This window comes from Gobio gobio (assembly GCF_949357685.1).
Source record: "Gobio gobio genome assembly, chromosome: 5".
NCBI classification, from domain to species: Eukaryota; Metazoa; Chordata; class Actinopteri; order Cypriniformes; family Gobionidae; genus Gobio; species Gobio gobio.
Genome location: NC_137101.1, coordinates 23586081 through 23605629, shown reverse-complemented (window position 1 = coordinate 23605629; position 19549 = coordinate 23586081). Strand labels below are relative to the sequence as shown.

Below are 19549 nucleotides of genomic sequence, written 5' to 3'. Positions count from 1 at the left end.
AACCCAAGGAAACCTCGGCATCCGACCTCCACTGGGTAGATGGTAGTCTTCCAGCCAGCCTCCCGGCACTCAGCAGCGAGCTCTGGGTACTTGGCCTTCTTCCGTTCGAAGGCGGCCTCAATCCCCTCCTCCAGTGGTACGGTGAGCTCAATGAGGTGCGTCGATCTTGCCTTGGTTGACCACACCACTATGTCTGGTCGGAGAGATGTGGTGGTTATCTCCGTGGGGAACCGGAGCTGCCTGTCCAGGTCAACCCTCATGTTCCACTCCTGGTTGGGGGAGAAGGGCCTTGCTGTTTCTCTTGGTCTGGTGCTTCTCCTTACCCCTCCTTCCGAAACAAAGATGGTGGGGTCCTCTGCTGCTGGTGGTTGTTTGCTACCCTGTCGACACTCCTCCAGTACTTCGGCTAGCTTTCTCAGGACCTGATCGTGGCGCCATCTGTAGCGTCCCTGTGAGAGAGCGATCTTACAGCCTGACAAGATGTGCTGGAGACTTGCGTTGGGGGCATTGCAGAGTGCACAGGATTCTTCATTCCCAAACCACTGGTGGAGGTTCCGAGGGCAGGGAAGCGTGTCGTAGGTTGAACGGATAAGGAAGCTAAGTCTTGCCTGTGGGATCTTCCACACGTCTGACCAACTGATGTTCCGGTTCATGATTCCCTCCCAGGTTGTCCAGCTTCCTTGTCGACCCTGCGACACAGCCTTGATTTTGTAGCGGTCTTCCTCCATCCTCGTCACCTCTGCTACCACCATCTCCTTCCTTTGCTTGCGATTGGCCTTGGACCAAAAGCGTGGCGTCTCTCCCCATCCTAGCCCTGCTCTTCCTGCCTGAACTCTGCCCATGATCTCCCGGTGTTGTAGCCGACCGACAGCTTGATCGACCTCGGTTTGGGCATTCCACTTGCGGCCAGTAGGAACCTTGACATTTGCGTTCCTTACTGATTCATCTGTGGACTCCATCAACTCGAGAACCAACCTGGTCTTTTCTTGCATGTAGCCCAACTGTATGGACTGCAGTGGCAGCTGCAGCGTGTTTTTTCCAAAGAGACCGGTTTCAGATAGACACCGTGGCAGCCCCAACCACTTTCGGATGAATGAGTTTGCCTTTCCATCCATCTTACTTATGGTTGATGAGGGAATCTCACTCATTTTCAGGGGCCACATTACCCTCCTGTAGAGTGTAAACTGGTAGCACCAGACCTTATACTTCCCAGGGAGTTGGCTTTGGTCGATCCTTGCCAGTCCGTCAGAGAGCTGCTTCATGACGGTTTTCCCCATCTGTTTGTCAGATAGGTCTGCGGTGTACTGCCTCCCCAGGCTTTTGATGGGTTGCTCTGATAGGAGTGGGATTTTTTCCCCTCCAACGACGAAGATAGTGTTATCATTTCTGACTCCTCTCCTAAGGGACAAGCTCCGGGACTTGGAGGGCTTGATCTTCATTCTTGCCCATGACATCAATTCGTCCATCCTCTTCAGCAGTCTTGATGTGCATGCTGCTGTCTGAAGGAGGCTGGTGACATCATCCATGTAACTCCTCAGTGGAGGAAGCCTCTTACCAGTTGGGAGTTTGATCCCCCCAACCATTTGCCTTGCCCCAATGAGGATTATCTCAAAGGCTGCAACAAACAGTATTGGAGAAATAGTACACCCCATCGCGATTCCTACTTCGAGCCGCTGCCATCCGGTGGTGAAGTCCTGGTGGGAAAAACACATCTGCAAGTTGCTAAAGTACTGAGCTACCAGGTTCTTGACGCAGGAGGGCATGTGGAAAAATTCCATTGCATGGTTGACCAGCTGATGCGGAACTGATCCGTACGCATTGGCAAGGTCAAGCCAGATGACATGCAGGTCGGTCTTCTCCCGCTTAGCCTTCTGGATCTGGTCCCAGATCATAGTGGAGTGCTCTACACATCCCGGGAAACCTGGAACTCCTGCCTTCTGGCAGTTGGTGTCGACATAGCCGTTCTCGAGCAGATAGTTGGTCATCCTCCTGGCTAGCACTGAGAAGAAGATCTTTCCTTCTACATTCAGTAGTGCAATGTTTCGGAATTGGCTAATGTCTTTGGAGTTTGTTTCCTTGGGGATGAAGACTGCTACTGCTCTTTGCCATTCAGATGGAATTATTTGCTTTTTCCAGGCAGTTCTCATCAGATACCATAGCAGCTCTAGTACCTGGGGGCAGTTCTTATAGAGCCTGTAGGGGACCCCATTGGGCCCAGGTGCTGAGGAGGACCTTGCCTTCTCCACGACTTGCCTGACTTCGCTGAGCTTGAGGGGCATGATGTTGAACTCAACTGTTGGCTTTGCCGGCTGCGGTACGTATCCTGGAGTTCCTAAAGGGACGCTCCTTTGTGAATCACTGTATTGCTCCTTGACATGCTGTTCCAATTTCTCCCTGGTAATTTCAAGCTTGCCGCTCTTCTTTTCCTCCAGTAGCTGTTTTGCATGCTTGAAGGGATCCTTGAAGAAATTGGCTCGCTCTTTCTGCTTCCGCTGGCTGCGCTTGCGGATGCGTTCAGCTCTGCGAAGCCCAGCTAGCCTTTTCCGGACCTCCTCCCACAGGACTTTCAGACCCTCTCTCTCTGCGTGGGTTGCCTTTCTCCAGTTCTTGCGGAGTTGCCGACGCCTTTGCACAAGTTGGAGGATTTCCCATTCCCTCCTTCCCTTCTCTCTCCCGGCGGTCCTCTGTTTGGGGACAATTTCGCCAAACCTGTCTTTGCAGGTCTGGTATATTATGTCTCCAATCAGGTTAAGCTTAGTCTCTGCCCCTCCTCGCAGTGATCCCTCTAGGGTCTTGATCAGGTCCAAGTCCAAATTGCGCCATGCCTCTGCTTCATTTGACTTCGGCCACTTCAGCTTGCTCCTTCTGGCTGGTTCTTTGGTTACTGCATTTGGCTCTGTTCTGACTAACGTGTTGGGGACTGGGCCTTCATGCTCGCGTGGAGGCTCAGCCTCCACCAGGGGACCTTCCTCTGTGACTCTCCTGCCTTCAGCAACGTTAGGTCCTTCGGCTCTGTGGTTTTTTCCCTGGCTTTTGGTCCTTCTTGTCTCACCTACTAACGCAGTGCAAGGTTGCTGTTGGCCTTTCTGTCCACACTTTGCTTTCCCCTGGTGGATCCGTAAACCTCTAAACGTGGTCACTTTTTCCCATCCGCATGCACACTTTCGGAGGATCTTCTCCTCATTTACTGGAGTTCTGGTGTTCTCGTTGTCCATGTTCATTGCCGTCGTCACCGTGTAGTCTGTCCTGTTGGGCCCATCTTTCATCCCGCCTCTCGGAGGGCCCGTGGGTTGTTTCTCATTATGTTTCTTTGTAGTTAGGTTTGGGTGTCTCTCTCGCAAAAGACTAGTGGGTTAGGTAACTAGCCACCCACTCCCGGTGCGGTCTTTCCCTGCTGCCATCCAGTCTTTCCTGGCTGTCCTCCAGTCTTCCCTGGACTATATATATATAATTCTTATTTGTTGCTATTGAACATATACAACATTCAATGTATGGCATGTGTTATCTATATATATTCTAATAGCAGCTTCATACCTTGATGTACTCAGCAGTCAGACAGTTGCCTGCTGGGTCTGTGTGTATATTATGTATAAATGAAGATTAATGCCCCTCATCTAATCTCGGTGCTGCTTAAATCTTATTTAGTTAATGAAATGTGCCTCAGTCATAAAGCGAGCACTAGGCGGTAAGCAAGCCGTTGATTTGCGGCAAAGTGGACATCAGATGTCCTGACTGCGCATTTGCAACCTGACTGCGTGTCCAAAGTGTATTTTAATCAGTATGGACCAGAACCCACACATGAGAGCCTGGAGGTATAGAAAGAGATATCAGCTGAAACAAAATCACAATTTTCTGAAAAGCTTTGTTGTTGTATACAGTAAAAGAAAATCAATATTCAAAGTGGCAAATACATTTTTACCTTGAAAACAAACACAACATGTTTTCTACCTTGGTGTGCATAAAATACATCTTTAAAAAACATAAAACATGAAGAATATTGTACAGATGTCATAGTGGGAACCTGCCATTACTATGGGCTATTTAAAAAAAGAAGAAATTAAACAGTAAAACAACTTTGAAGCACTAAATGATTCTTAAAACAATAGATTGTTCATAAAACAACATTATTATAGTTTTTAGGGTAACACTTTATTTTAAGGTGACATAGTTACACGTTACTGCATACACTAAACAGCAAAGTATTCATAAATACAAGTAACTAACCCTAAACCAAACCCTAACCATAACTCTATAGTAAGCACATGTAGTTAACTTTTTTGTGTAACTTTTTTGTATTGTTGTTGTTATTGTTATTTCATTTAAATTCTAATATAACAACAATAATAGTCATATTTTCATCAAGTAATAATACATTTCTAATTATTATTCATTAAAAATGCATTACTAACCGTTAGTGACAGTTCTCTGTGACCACTATCCTCTAAATATAGGCTATTGTGTAAAGAATAATTCCTGTATGTTGTCAACACCCACCCTGAAAAGAAATCTATTCTGTAGGATCTTCTCTCTCTGACTCTTGTCGTCCTCCACTCATGTTATCACTAATTAGTGGATAGCAAATTTGAGCAGCACTTCCATAATTGCCAGATGGCAGGATGTACTCCAGGACACATTTACTGGTTTACTCCTCACCTGCCTCATACAGATTTACGGTGTTTGATGGTTGTTGTTATTAGCATAATCTGCTTCATATGCATTAAGGGTGTTGCAGAATCTAGGACATGTGTTTATTTGACATGTGTCATGCAGTGTATTTACCAGTGCTTTCATATCCAGGTTCAAATCGGGGGAGATATTTAACAACTGCATACTTCATAAGACTTGTGTGATAAGTGATGCGAACTACATTACGAATCAAAATCTGAGCATTGTTGTCCATTATTTCGACTTATAGCCATCAGCAAAAGTTATTTTTCTTTCTTTCTTTAGGCAAGTATGTTTTTATAATGTTTTTATTTGATTTACATCCATTGATGAGGCTTGATATGACTTGTATCTCTATTTTCCAGAGCATGCCTTACATTCTTTTCTCTATCCACATATAAATGAAGCACAATCAAGCCACTTTCCCTCCCTTTCAGCTGTTCTGCCCTAGTGTCACTGATTTCTTGCTCAGTCTCGCTCACTGAAGCACCCCACTTTTGGCCTCTCCACTCCTTACTTGATGGCTTATGCCCAGCCGACGGCAACACGCTGCACTTTTTAATCAGCAGGTTGCAGTGGTGCTGTAAAAGTGGCGTACATTAAAATGCTTATTTTGTGTGAGGCGACGGCATGTCAAATTCTTTATGTAGGTTGCACATCCAAAAACAGCCGAGGACCATTTCTGAATTATTTTACTGCTGTTTTATACATGAGGAAGTGTACCTAAATGTATTTATAGATATATTTTAGATTTCCAAAACTAAACATAAACGCTTTGCAACAGTGCACAGTATCAATAATTTTAGTTACAATGTACAATTGACTGTTCACAAAGACCCGGCCCCTTTAGTTACCATGGCGCTCTCACGCCACACATCATGTTTTCACGCAGTGAAAAATACATTGTGGAGTCATTTATTCAGAAATGTAACCGTGGCTTTTTAATGTGTTGTGACAGATTGCTGGACCCCGTGAACCGATCAACTATTCCTTCTAGTTAATTTATAGCATCAAATAAACATGAATGAACATTAGAAGGAATGTTTTTTCAACCACGGAAAGATGTCAGTACACATCGTTTTTCAAGTTCAAGTCCACCAACGTTAATCTACAAACTCTCTTGACTGTGGAGAGTTGGCGGATGGCGGATTATGATTGGTCAGATTGCCTGTCAATCAAACTCCCCGCAAAGGGTGAATTATATAAATATTTTTGTGTCGCAAATCCTTCTCTTGTCTCTAAACCTAAACCCTAACCATTTCTTATAAAATAGGCTACAGTTGAAAAAAATTAATTATGAATTTGTATACTTAAGATGAAGACGGTTGAATTTGGACAATCATATGGATTCTGAAGATTTGAATTACAAAGCTCAAATAAAAATGATTACTTCTGATCATTTTATGGTCACTTTTTGAGTCACAGTATATTCAGAAAACTGTGTAGGGGAGCGCGGGGCACAACCTAACGCATGCTTAGTTGGAACACGCACGTTTTAACACTTTCCACACATACCAGGATGACGAAACTTAGTGTATTTACTAGTTGTCATATCAAAATTATTTAGAGAAAAAATAGCGCCAAAATTAAAAAATCTCTGGAAGTTATTACTGAACATGTATTTAACCTTAGCAAAAGTAAATTTCTTACTTAAGATTATTTTTCATCTCTCTTTTTTTTGTGTCAAATCTGATATTATTTTAATCTTATATCTGTTATTTAACAGTTGAGATCGTTCTTTAATGCTGATCTAACCAGCAGAAGACACGAGCCGCAATTTAAATCCCAGTTGTGCAGGTGGGGTGTGTTGTAACACTGCGTTACAATGAGCTCCTATTAGAAATATGCCATTATATTCTATACTTTTATGAATTCTTTTGAGAAACCATGAGAAAACGGTGAATAATGACTTAGAGTCAATGTTCAGAAATTATTCGTTATTAATATGTTTTTAAATATGCTGTTTAGCTGTATTTAGCGATGTGTTTGTTGTCAAACTCAAAAATATTTTTAATGATTAAAAAATGCCATTATTTTATTTTAAAAAGTTAATAATTGTATTTTGTTGACAAAATATTTTAGTTTGTCTTACCTGATATAATCCAAAAATTATCCAAGCTGTCATTTGGTCATGTTACAATGTGCCCCTAACATGTTACAATTTACCCCACCTATGGGGCATGTTGTCACATTTCACTTCCATTCTTTGGGGGTAAATCAAGAAAAAAGTATACACTGTATTAATGAAACAAAATCTACTGTGCAATTACTGTGGGGAAAAAATAAATACTCTGAACCCCAAGTGGATTTACACAAACTGAGACTATTATGGTTAAATGATTACAGATATCATTAATTATAAGGTTTTAAAGGTCCCATGGCATGACATTTTCATTTTATGAGGTTTTTCAACATTACTATGAGTTCCCCTTGCCTGAATATTGTCCCAAAGTGGATAGAAATGTTGATTGGTGTAAACCTGAGTTCTGGCTGTCTTTCTCTGCCTTTGAGAAAATGACAGGCGAGACTAGCCAATCCTGAAGTCTCCTGGTTTGACGTCCAAGCAGGAACGGTTACCTCCCTTTCCTCCGCCCAGAGAATCTGGCACGCCCATGCAAACGCTCATGGCTTGTGAACGAGTGAATGCTAGCAGTTTCTCAGTGTTTGGATTTACAAATGAAAACAGAAGTCTTTTTTCAGTTCCTTCTGATCTGTGATCACTGATCAGTGATTTCTGATGTGTAGCTAATTATTTATTATTCGTGCACACACTGCGGCTTCTCTCTCTCGCGACATAACGGTGTTTTTATGTTTTCTATCTTGTGAGTCAGTGTTTTTGTACGTCCTCGTCGCGTCTATCTGTTCTACAATGTGCATACAGTCATGAGTTTCTGCTCAACATCAGCAGACTCGCATCTCTTTAGAGATAAACCTCACACACGCCAAAGCTCGTGCTGCACTGACCGGTCGGCCTTCAACATCCCCGACCCCCAGTACTGCATCTGGCCCACAGCGGAGGCACCAAACGCGGCGCGAGATTAAGCAGAAGGGGGGTAAACGTGAGCATATCCGGGCTAGCCAGCCAAGCCCCACAATAAACTGGATTACATTCGATTACTGCTGTTGTGTCTTTGTTTGCGCTGTGTACTCAATGCGCGTCACTGACGCTTTTCATATGATAGGAACATATCTAAAAATAATGCTATTATCAACACTTACTCGTAACTCGTTCATCTCGACAGCTGTAATGGTACTTTGCATGTGTTACAAAGTTGGTAATAATGATGAAGACGGACTCGGCGTGACTGGGACTCGTGTTTATTCAGAACTCTCAGATACAAACACAATAAACTCGCGCTGACTGACAGCGCTCTCATAACTCAGTAGTTACTATAAATAACTTTGTTAGCAATCGCTGAGCTCCGTCTCTGGTACATTAGTGATGTCCGGTTCGAGAACGATCTTTCTTTTGAACCGGTTCTTTTTAGTGAACCAAATCAGTTCACCAAATCGGACTGAATCGTTCTAAATGGTTCACGTCTCCAGTCAGCGCTGATCCATAATTTACTAAAGTTACTAACTTTCTGACATGAGTGACAGTCCCTCCGACTAAAAATAGACTAATAACCTGAAGTATATGCTGTAACTACAACAGTTCAGTTCACTGAACTGAGACTGAAAGAACTGATGAGAAGTGAACTCAGGTCCACCCGTCTCTCTGTCAGCAGCTCGTGCCTCATAGACCTCGTTAAACCACGCCCCCTCCGCTCATTTCAAATGCAAAGATGTCAGCCAATCACAACAGTGGGCGTTTTTACTACCGCAGACACGCCTCTTGGAACAGGGCATTCAGCCACAGGGCAAACATCAGTATTGAAAAAAATGCCTTTTATTTCTAAATTATGACATTTTATGATGTAAAAATCATACTAACAATATAAGTACACCTCAGGAAACATTATAAAATAATAGAAAAATGCCATGCCATGGGACCTTTAAAGTATTCTTTTTTTTAAATTATGTAATCCTTTAAAACGAGATGGCACTAGAAATCACAGAATGGAATAAAATATTATAATTTCAAATAAAGTAACAGCTTTAAATAATTGCGATCGAATCCCATTGATCATAAATACAATAGAATCGATCAATTCATTTCAAGATTTAAATCTTCATAGATAAAGTTTTGTCTGTAAGGTTGTTAATACATAAATTATTTAGGTTTCACGTTTATGTCAATATTGTACATGTTTTTTGTGCCTATGTAATGTACGTGTGTAAAATACATATGAATACTCATGAGATCAATTTGGATTATGAAATTCAATTAAAATTTTGTGTTCATTAAAATACTTTTGTGTGAGGCGAAATTATTCTTTATGTAGACCACACATCCTAAAAGAGCTGAGGACTATTTCTGAATTATTTTCCTGATGTTTTATACATTAGAAATTCAAGATTGACTAAAAGGTCACCTTTACATAATCGCTAAAGCATTTTATTCACCATCACTGTCAACCTGGGGCCTTAAAGAGCAAATACACTGTTCTGACAAGCCTATGAAAATAAGTTTTTCATGTCCAGAGAGTCAAGTAGCAACTCAAGAACCCTATCCACCTTATTTTGCAACGCACAAGTAAGCTATTTTCTGTGAATGTGTGAGACTTCCGATTCATTACCTCCCATAGGGAAATAACTAGAAAAGAAAGGTAAAACTGTTTGCGCTGTTTATAATTACGACAATACATTACAATAATAGGATAAGAAACCAGTTCGCTAAATCAAGCAGCATGACAAGCCGTTTTGTACAGCTAAAAATAACTCAAAGCGGATCACACCGGAAGCCACATTCAGCGTACAAATTGGTGGATACAGTGAAAAAATAGTTATTGATAAAAAGGGTACAACAGTTTGTCACTGGGGCAGTACCTTAAAAGGACAACATTGTACCTTAACAACCCCTAAAAGGTGCATTTTAGTAGCTTAGAGTAGTAATTTGTACCCTCAGGGCTTGACATCTGCCAACCCGCCAAATGCGGCTGGATTTCAGCAGTGGCGTGTAACGCAGTCAATCCTACTAGCCGGGTTGAATTTTTTATATAATACATTTTTCATTTGTAGTCTCGCAAAAAGCGCAATGTAGTGTTGTCAAAAATATCGATACTGAAATATCTGAAAGTCTTCTAAAGCTCATTTTATAGATAAACGATACCAGCTGCGCTTTCTCGCTCTCTCATGATATTTCCGACAGCGAGTTGACACACAAACCCGCCTCCTCCCACTCACTCGTTTCATTAGCTCCTTATTAATATTGTTGGTGTATTTGAATTCCAGCAAGGGATTGCACATAATTTGATCCATTCCCATAGATTTTGTCCTCACACACAAAGTGTGTGCACATAAAGCCACCTCTCAGTATAAATTGAGTTTTCCGCTTTTTCGATGCTCATTGCGCTTAAACAGTCAAATACACACAAAATCATATCAAAACGCTGGTCTTTGAGAGTATTCACATAAACACTGTCAATTATGTTAATGTAAGCATTTAAGAAAGAAAACATATCATATAATGGATGCGTGCATCTGGTTTTTAAAGTGACAGCAGCCTAATATACCTGCTGCAAAAGTAGGTATATTAAATAATATTAAAAAATATCTATATGGCCCATGGCATCGATGTCAAAATAGTACCTTTTAGGTACTACACTCTAAAAAATAAAAAGGTTCTATATGGCACCAAAAATGGTTCTTGCCTCGTAATCATAGGGGAACCTTTTTAAGTGCTATATAGCACCAATTTTGGTGCTTCAGTGGTTCTTCAGAGGTTCTTCACCAGTTCTTTGACTAAGGTGCTATATAGCACCTCGGAAGAACCACTGAAGAACCACTGAAGCACCAAAATTGGTGCTATATAGCACTTAAAAATGTTCCCCTATGATTACGAGGCAAGAACCATTTTTGGTGCCATATAGAACCTTTTTTTTTTAGAGTGTACTACAACCTTTTATGGGTACACAAAAGGTACAAAGATGTCCCTTTGAGGGTACTGCTCCAGTGACAAGCTGTTGTACCCATAAAGTTTTGCACATGTTTTTTTTTTCTGAGAGTGTACACATATTTACAAAAAAACATTTGTGATTAAAAAAGTAAATATATTTATTTAAATTAACAATAAATGAAAAAAATGTGCAATCAACCTTTTTCACAGCCGCAGTAATCTTAATGCTTTATTGGATTAACTGTGCAGCCCTAATATGTGCGTTGACTCTGTCTCTCTCGCTAATTCCAAACAGGTCATTTGCACTGCCTTGTTCATTCCTGAAGGTCATCTGTGGTAAGACATGAAAGACAGAGAGGCAGACAGAAGTTGAATGCAAGACACTGGACGGCCTGTGTGTGCGTGTCTTTGTTTTGTGCGCTTCAAGGCCGATTTAGGAGGAGTTTAGAGAGAAAATATTCATGAATCTGCCGTTTGATGTCGGCGGGTATTGTTTAGCTCTTAATACCAGGTGAGGTGCTCTACACTGACACTACTTCCTGTTTGTTATGATTAGAGTTCAGAAGCCTCATGGCCTTTCGCCTCATCTCAGCCAATGTTTTTCCTCCAGGGGGGAAATGAGCATTTGATGTGATGTGAGGATGCCGTTCAGTGCATTTTAAGTGTCTTTGTGTCATTGGATTTGGGCATCCTTTCATTGATTGCAACAGGAAAAGAAAAATTATATATTTTTTGTCATCAAAAAAGGATCAACAAATACAGTCCTTAGGGTCAAACTTGTATATTTTACTTTCAAATCTCTCTTTTACTTAACAGATATATGAAATATTCACCACTTGTCCTCAAAATGCAATTGCCTTTGCAATTTTCTAGATTGAGTAGATATTTGAATAGCTGCTGTTTGAATTGTATCTTCAGAGTTAATTACATATCAAATTGTTTCGATTTTAAACACTGTTCTTTTTGTGCTTCCACACTAATCCTGTTAGAGTCGATTTGAAGCGCTTTAAGGCCGTGAAACACCAAAACAACATCAAAGAACTAGTGGCGACGAAAGCCGCATGTGGCGTCACCTTGCGTCACATGAGTCTGGGCTGTAAAGTTGTGTATGAACACACCGCAAAGACTATAGCCAGCGGCCAACAAGCAGGTGTCAATAGTCTTTATTTGTCATTCCAAAAGTGAAAATTAAACTAGGACTGCAGAGATACAAACCATTAAACAAAAAAGCACTTGTTTACCATTTATCAAATCAATCATGTTGATCACTTTCTTCGTTACAGGCAGCTCATGTCGTTATGAAAATGTTTGCGTTGTGGAATCTTTGTAAGATGACAAATTAGAACAGACTTCTGTCTGTGCCATCTTGACTTCTGTGCTCGCTTTCATCACTTTCACTTTTCTTCTCGTGCTCCTGACTGGTTCACCAATCAGAGTTCTTTCCCTCACCGACGACGACGGATGGCGATTTAACATGCTCAATCTGCCAAAAAAGTCGCTGATGGGGTCCGACTATTGCCTATGGTGCAGAACACATCACAAAAACTAAGCTGACAGATGCTCAACGGTGGCCCAACATTGGCTGACGGCCAACCATCAGCTTAGGGACTGGACTTCAGGGACATGTTTTACACTACTTAGAATTATTCAGACATTGACATTTTTTAGAATTTCCAAATAGAATTTGAAAATCTAAATCTAAAATATTTGTTCTGTATGTCACTCAAATAAGCATACTTTTTTGTATAAAAGTTGATATTTCCTTCCTTCCATTGAATCTCAAATCTGGTGTAACGTGTATGTTCTTTTTTAGTTTAATTTTAACTGTGTTCCCGATCACCTGAGTTTCAAATTACTTTCCATAGTCCCTAATTCCACACACCTGTTCTGTTTCTATCTTTATTAAAGGGTTAGTTCACCCAAAAATAAAAATTAGCCGAATCGCGAATCGCCTTCTGTATTCAACTTACGGAAAAAATGTAGTGCCTCTCGCATTTCAAAATGCTTACGCTACGTCTGACGAGCGTAACTGGTGTACAATGTCCAGTGTTGGGTAAGTTTCTCTAAAAAAAAAATAAAAAAAAATACTAGTTACTAGTTACATCTTCGATAGTGTAATTAGATTACTGTCCAAATTACTCTCTCCAAAAAGTATTTAATTACTTATTACTAATTACTTTCTAATCCTATATCAACCTCAACTAGTTGAGTGATTCAAAGATAGACATGAAACGGCTCTTTTAATTTATTCAAATAAATAATATAAAACTACATAAATTATTCTTATTAACTGACCACAGTATTACAAATGTGAAAAGGTTACATAAAAATGAGCGTTTTAATGTTAGACTTTAAATTTTGCTGTTAATTCAACTATTGTATTATATTTACTTGTTCTACAGTCTATACACATTATTTAGTTCAATAACATCAGTAGTAACTGTAATTAAATTACAGAAAAAATAAGAGTAATCCCTTACTTAAAGGGTTAGTTCACCCAAAAATGAAAATTCTGTCATTAATTACTTACCCTCATGTCGTTCGACACCCGTAAGACCTCCGTTCATCTTCGGAACACAAATGAAGATATTTATGTTGAAATCCAATGGCTCAGAAAGGCCTCCATTGGCACAATGTTCTTTACACTCTCAAGACCCATAAAAGGTACTAAAGACGTCGTTACAAAGTCCATCTCACTACAGCGGTTCTAAAATAACTTTATGAAGCGACGAGAATAGTTTTTGTGCGCAAAAAAAACCTAAATAATGACTTATATAGTGATGACCGATTTCAAAACACGGCATCATGAAGCTTCGAAGCGTTATGAATCAGTGAGTCGATTCAGCAGTTTGGATCGCCAAAGTCACGCAATTTCAGCAGTTTGGCGGTTTGACACGCGATCCGAATCATGATTCGACTCGCTGATTCATAACGCTTCGAAGCTTCATGATGCCGTGTTTTGAAATCGGTCATCACTTTATAAGTCGTTATTTAGGTTTTTTTTTGCGCACAAAAACTATTCTCGCCGCTTCATAAAGTTATTGTAGAACCACTGTAGTGAGATGGACTGTTTAACGACGTCTTTAGTATCTTTAATGGGTCTTGAGAGTGTACAGTGCATTGTGCCAATGGAGGCCTTTCTGAGCCATCGGATTTCAACTAAAATATCTTAATTTGTGTTCCGAAGATGAACGGAGGTTTTACGGGTGTCCAACGACATGAGGGTAAGTAATTAATGACAGAATTTTCCTTTTTGGGTGAAATAACCCTTAAACTTTTTCAAGGGAAGTGTAATTAAATTACAGTAACTAATTACTTAGTAACTAGTTACACCCAACACTGGCAATGTCGTCAGACGTAGCGTAAGCATTTTGAACTGCAAGAGGCACTACACTTTTTCTGTAAGTTGAATACGGAAGGCGATTCGCTGGAACTTCACTTTATAAAGTTTTAAACATGGATATTTTTCTTACACAAATGCGCCACTTCACTTCAGAAGGCCTTTATTAACCCCCAGTTATATGATGGATAGATGCACTTTTATAGACTTCAAAAACGAGGCAACAGTCACTGCCATTATAAAGCTTGGAAGAGCCAGGACATTTATAATATAACTCTGATTGTGTTCGTCTGAAAGAAGAATGTCATATACACCAAGGATGGCTTGAGGGTGAGTAAATCATGGACTAATTTTCGTTTTTGGGTGAACTAACCCTTTAAGTTCCTCTGGAATTTAGGCCTTAGTGTCCTTAGTTCATTGTTTAGTATTGTTTATGTCAACATCTATGTTGTATGTGGTTGAGTTCTAGTTTATCTCCTGGGATTCTCCTGAGTTCTCTGTGTGGATTATGATAAAGACTTTTTTTTGTTTCTACTCTTTCGTCGTGCGCATCTTTACAGCCACCGTGACAGCTGGATTATCAGCTTTTGCACAAACAAGATTTCAACCGAGGCGGATGAACATCCCCACTACCCCACACCCCCAGGATCACAATTTTAACCAGTGCAAAAGTTGTATTCACATTTTGTATTAAATTAGAATATTACAAAATAGAAGTAATCTCAGAAATGGCTTTTGGACACCACTGTAGGGAAAAAAAACTATAATACTAGCTAGAAAAAAATAAAACAACAAATGAAAGTGCATCCTCGCACTCAGATAAGGAACGGCTCTGGAGTAAACAAACTAAAATGCTAATAAGAGGTTATCGGCCAGGACTTTTCATGTTTTGTTTTTGTTTACAATTCACAGTTTTAATCTTATATTAAAGCTCCAGCAGAATAAAAGTTTTGTTTTGTTTACCATTGCAGGTCACTTTTCACCTTGGAAGACCTCTAAACAGGTAAAACGTATCGTATTTCAGCCTTCTGATTTTAATTAATAAACTAACAGTAACCGTGCACACTCACTATTGACTGATTAAGTCATACAATACATTATGCAGCATATCTATGAATAACCATGACTCTAGAGCTTTATTACTAAGCTGAATACATAATAGATGCTTTATTACATTGTTATAACATAATACCACTAACTGCATTGTACTAAGCTACTGCTTGTGCCTCTTAATGGACAGTTCAGGAAGACTTACTAATGTTCTTCACAGATACATCACTACAACACCAAACGCTAGCTATTTTTAGAAATATGTGAAAAAGTTATTTTAATAGAGCAAATAATATTTTCTAGGTTAAAAGATGTATGTATAATACAAATATTTTGCTCAGTTAGAAGTTGCATTTGTGTGAGCGCAAAGAATTAGGTTATGGAAATTCTTTGTTAAAAGATGTGGGAACCCTAGTTGAAATAAACACTTTATATGTCATAATTTTACAGCTGAGAACAAACTCTTAGAGATCACAGCACCTTCACTAATCTTTTTTCACTAACCATTGCTCTGGCACGTAAAATCTTGACCCTCAGCAGCAGTCTGTCCATGTCTTGTCCACTGTTTCTGATCCAATATTGTCTGCTTGACCACATCTTAAAGGAAAGTTTCCTCAATAAACTCTAAAATGCATGTATAAAATGTTTTATAGATTTTTTTTTTGACATATATATAGATTTTAATAGAGCAAATTATATTTTCTAGTTAAAAATCTGGTTAAATCTAGTTATGCTCAGGCGGCCGGCTAAGAATTGCAATGTTTTGCATATATAATATATGTATTTAATATACAGTATGTTTTGCAAATCCAGTAATCACCACTGGAAAGTTTATGGAAATTCATTACTAAAATATGTAGGAACCCTAGTTGAAATATGTTTTTACACACACACACACACACACACACACACATCCTACATGCCTGCCCATGCACCCACACATCTGTTTATTTTTGGGTTTGAGAACCCTGCCCTGTCTACTTCATATAACAAAGGCTTGACTGGTCATAAATCGACTGATTTTTCTTCACACTATAGAGAGTCAGTGGCACTGCCTTGAGCTGCTGGCGACTGTACTGTCATTCTTCAACACATATCTTTGTATCTATCTCTAGGGAACAGAACTGGGACAGAGTGAAAGTACCCGCTACTGCAGTACAGTTGAGAGCTGCTTGGTCTTTATCATCTCGCTCCCTCCCTAACGCTGGGGTTTAATTAGACATCATTTGCTTTAAGAATATCTCAACAGTCGGAAAAAGTTTCATTTCTTGAAAATGTTAAAGAGGTCCATCTTTTTTCTGCAATTATCCATGTCTGAAGAATATTATCCAACGTTGAGTGTGACGGTTATTTGGTCACTGCACTGCATCATTTAATCGATTGAAATTATGAAATGCAATGGCTTTTGCTACAGACCGTCTAATGGTTACAGCTGTCAAAATACAGTAATGCATATGAGAACCGCCTTAAATGAATATGGTGTATAGGCTAATAGGGATGGGATGGAACAGCTGAAATATGTGGCAATATCTGTGGCAAGCAGTGCGGGGCAGAGAGCCGTGGGAACGAGCGAGGTCGGTGGCGCAAGTGTTGATGAGTTTCGTCTGCAGGCCACACCAGTCTCTTGTTTCATCCTCGCTCCGTTCCCACAGCTCTTGGCCACACCCTGCTTTCCACAATATCTTTTAGGCTTCTCTGACAATAGTTTCGTTGTTGATATTTGTTCTGAAATGGCTCAGCAGTACCATCATTTTGACCAAACAGCCATTATTGCTAAGTAGATTGTTAATTTCTAAATCAAGAGATAAAATACAGTAAAAATCTAGTTAAAATGTTGCTTTGCTAAATTAACCTAATCGTTTGAATCATGAATTATATTAAATATTTATCTCTTCTTGTGCTCATACTCATAAGTCGTGAAGTACTGAGTGCAAACTGTCCAATTTCCACAGAAACTTAGTTAAAAGCACATAAAAATGACCACAAAATTGGTTAATAATTTGGCTAATTTTATATAACCTACAAAATAGAATCAACTTTATCCTAAATGACTGATATAATGCCCAGCACCAGAATACAGTGAATGCATAAACTGCATCCGAAATCGCGTGCAATGATTGAATTTGAACTTCAAATTTGTTAAAAAAGTACGTTCTTTGTAGTATGAATGTGTGTAGTATGAATGTAATTCGAACATACTACATCCACCATGTTGTCACTATCATGTGACCTCACAGATCAATTGCGTCCCTTCACTGCCATTCACAAATCCTCTCCCGTGGCCTCATGGGATAGTTCTGCACACTTCACGCCGGAAGTAGTAGATCATCCGGGTACTTTTCGCCTACTCTATGAATTTGGACATACTACTCTGTTGGTGTTCTTTTTTTTGCATACTATATAGTAGGGAAGTATTTAATTCGGATGCAGTGATGCACATTGTACAAAGAAAATAAGATGTTTACAAACCAACCTGATCTCACAGAATTCCGTGAAATGAACACGGGCCCCTTAACTCAAAATCTGTGGCAGTTTCACGGAATCGCCGAAAAATCCGTGATGGGTCCACGGAAGTGATGCCTATGTAAGTTAATGACAGTAGCCTATACAGACACGTTGAGCATGGTTATCATCATGAAACTATGATTTTGCCATTATGACATGGAGTGTGATTCTCGATTTAATCAGCCAGCATAATTTTATTTACAATTAGTTTCATTTTTATTTACAGTATTCAGACATGTTTTGAACACATAACCCAATCCCTTCCCTAAACCTACCCATTTGTGTATTATAAAAAACAGGATATAACAGGCAGATACGCCTGCAGCCACAATTTATTCAAAAAGCACAAATATTCCAAGTGTTCCGAGGCCAAACGATTGATTTGTGTGAAGAAAATCCCCAAAAGCGATCAGCAGCGTTGAGTCCATTCGCCAAAGATCACAAACACATTTCAAATTTTACCGCCGGAAGAAACGTTACGTCAGCTTTGACAGAATTGGCTGTCGTATGTCTCGTGACCAATTGTGTCGGCTTTGATTGTAAAATGCCATTGGCTCTCGTGTGTCTCGTGACAGATTGCGTCATGCTAAAAAGTCGTGTGTATTATTTGAATGAGATATGAATGAGTGCGTTCACGGAGCGGCGGGATCATCATTTTAGTGATTAAAACATTAAGATCAACTCTGTTCTTTACATGAAGGCATCGTGTGACTTCAGAAGACTTGGAATGCAACATGAGTTAATACTTTTATACTGTTGAAAAAAGACTTTGGTCAGTTTTTGCAATAAATACCTGTGACTGTACTTGTATTTGCCTGTTATGTGTTTTATATTGTTGAGAGTGGGTAGGTTTAGGGTAGGAGTGGAGTTAGTTGCTCCAATATATAAAACTAGCCTATAAATATTCATAAAATCATGTCTACTTTTTACTGTCATTGACTTATATGCTGGACCCATCACGGAATTCCGTGAAACTGCCACGGATTTTGAGTTAAGGGGCCGTGTTCATTTCACGGAATTCTGTGAGACCAGGTTGCAACAAACCCCATCTAAACCCCATTGTCTGAATACTCTTGAGTGTACTCTTTCCTCATAAAGTCAACTATGTGACATTCATTATCTAGAGAAGGAGTGAACAAGTCAGCCGAATGTGTGAGGTGTGTAAAATGCCAACCTAACCAGTACTAAGATAAAGACTAAACCCAATATCACTCTCTTCCCATTTCATCTCTGGATGATTAAACTTATATGACCCATTCTCAGACTCTGACTCTGTCTGAGCAAATGAAACAAGTTGAGTTTTAAAACATAAAATATTTATAATAAAACCGTATTTTTTATTCATCAAAAACCTCAACCAAGCACAAACCTGAAGTTATAAATGAAAAACTGATGTGAACCCATCCAAAACAGTTTGTCCTTTAGCAGACCTCTGGCGTGAGCTGCAAAACATTTCAAATGGACGTTGATTCTTAAAGGGAACAGGAAAGTGTGTATGTCACAGCCCTTTGCTCTGGCAATAATAGGCTATTATCATCAATGAGCTAATGCGCGCGTGTGCATAAGTTTTCTTGGTAGTGACATGTTTTAATCGGTTTGTTTCCCAGCTGCGCACAGCAGCCCAGAGGCATTTGCCTTCATCCTCTAGAGCTCCTCCAGATTAGCATGCTAACCCAGACCTCCTTTAATTAATAAGCCCTGGCATCTTTCTCATCCTGGCATCTACTTTCTTTCTTTGTTGATTTTTACCCCCTCTTCTTCAATTATGCCTTTTGTTTGGCTTTGCTTTTAGGGTGCTTTTACACTAAAGCTTTTGGCGTAAACCCGAATACATTTGTTGTGTAAGGTACATTTAGTTAATTTTAAAGGGTTTCGTTTGTTGCTGTAACATGTCTTCCGGGGTTGGGGGATATTTTTAATTGAATCACCTCGTTTTTGATTTATGCGTGGGAATTGAACTAGCCACGACCCCACAGGAAGTTGAATGACAA

At 39.7% G+C, this 19549-nt stretch overlaps 1 protein-coding gene across 1 annotated transcript in view; it reads left to right on the top strand.

Annotated features, from left to right (window-relative positions):
* magi2a (membrane associated guanylate kinase, WW and PDZ domain containing 2a) overlaps positions 1-19549 on the top strand; it is a 302773-nt gene that overhangs the window by 242871 nt on the left and 40353 nt on the right. The window contains exon 12 of the mRNA XM_079817222.1: positions 14975-15006. Within this exon, the coding sequence (XP_079673348.1) occupies positions 14975-15006 (32 nt within the window). The remainder of the gene's footprint in view (positions 1-14974; positions 15007-19549) is intronic.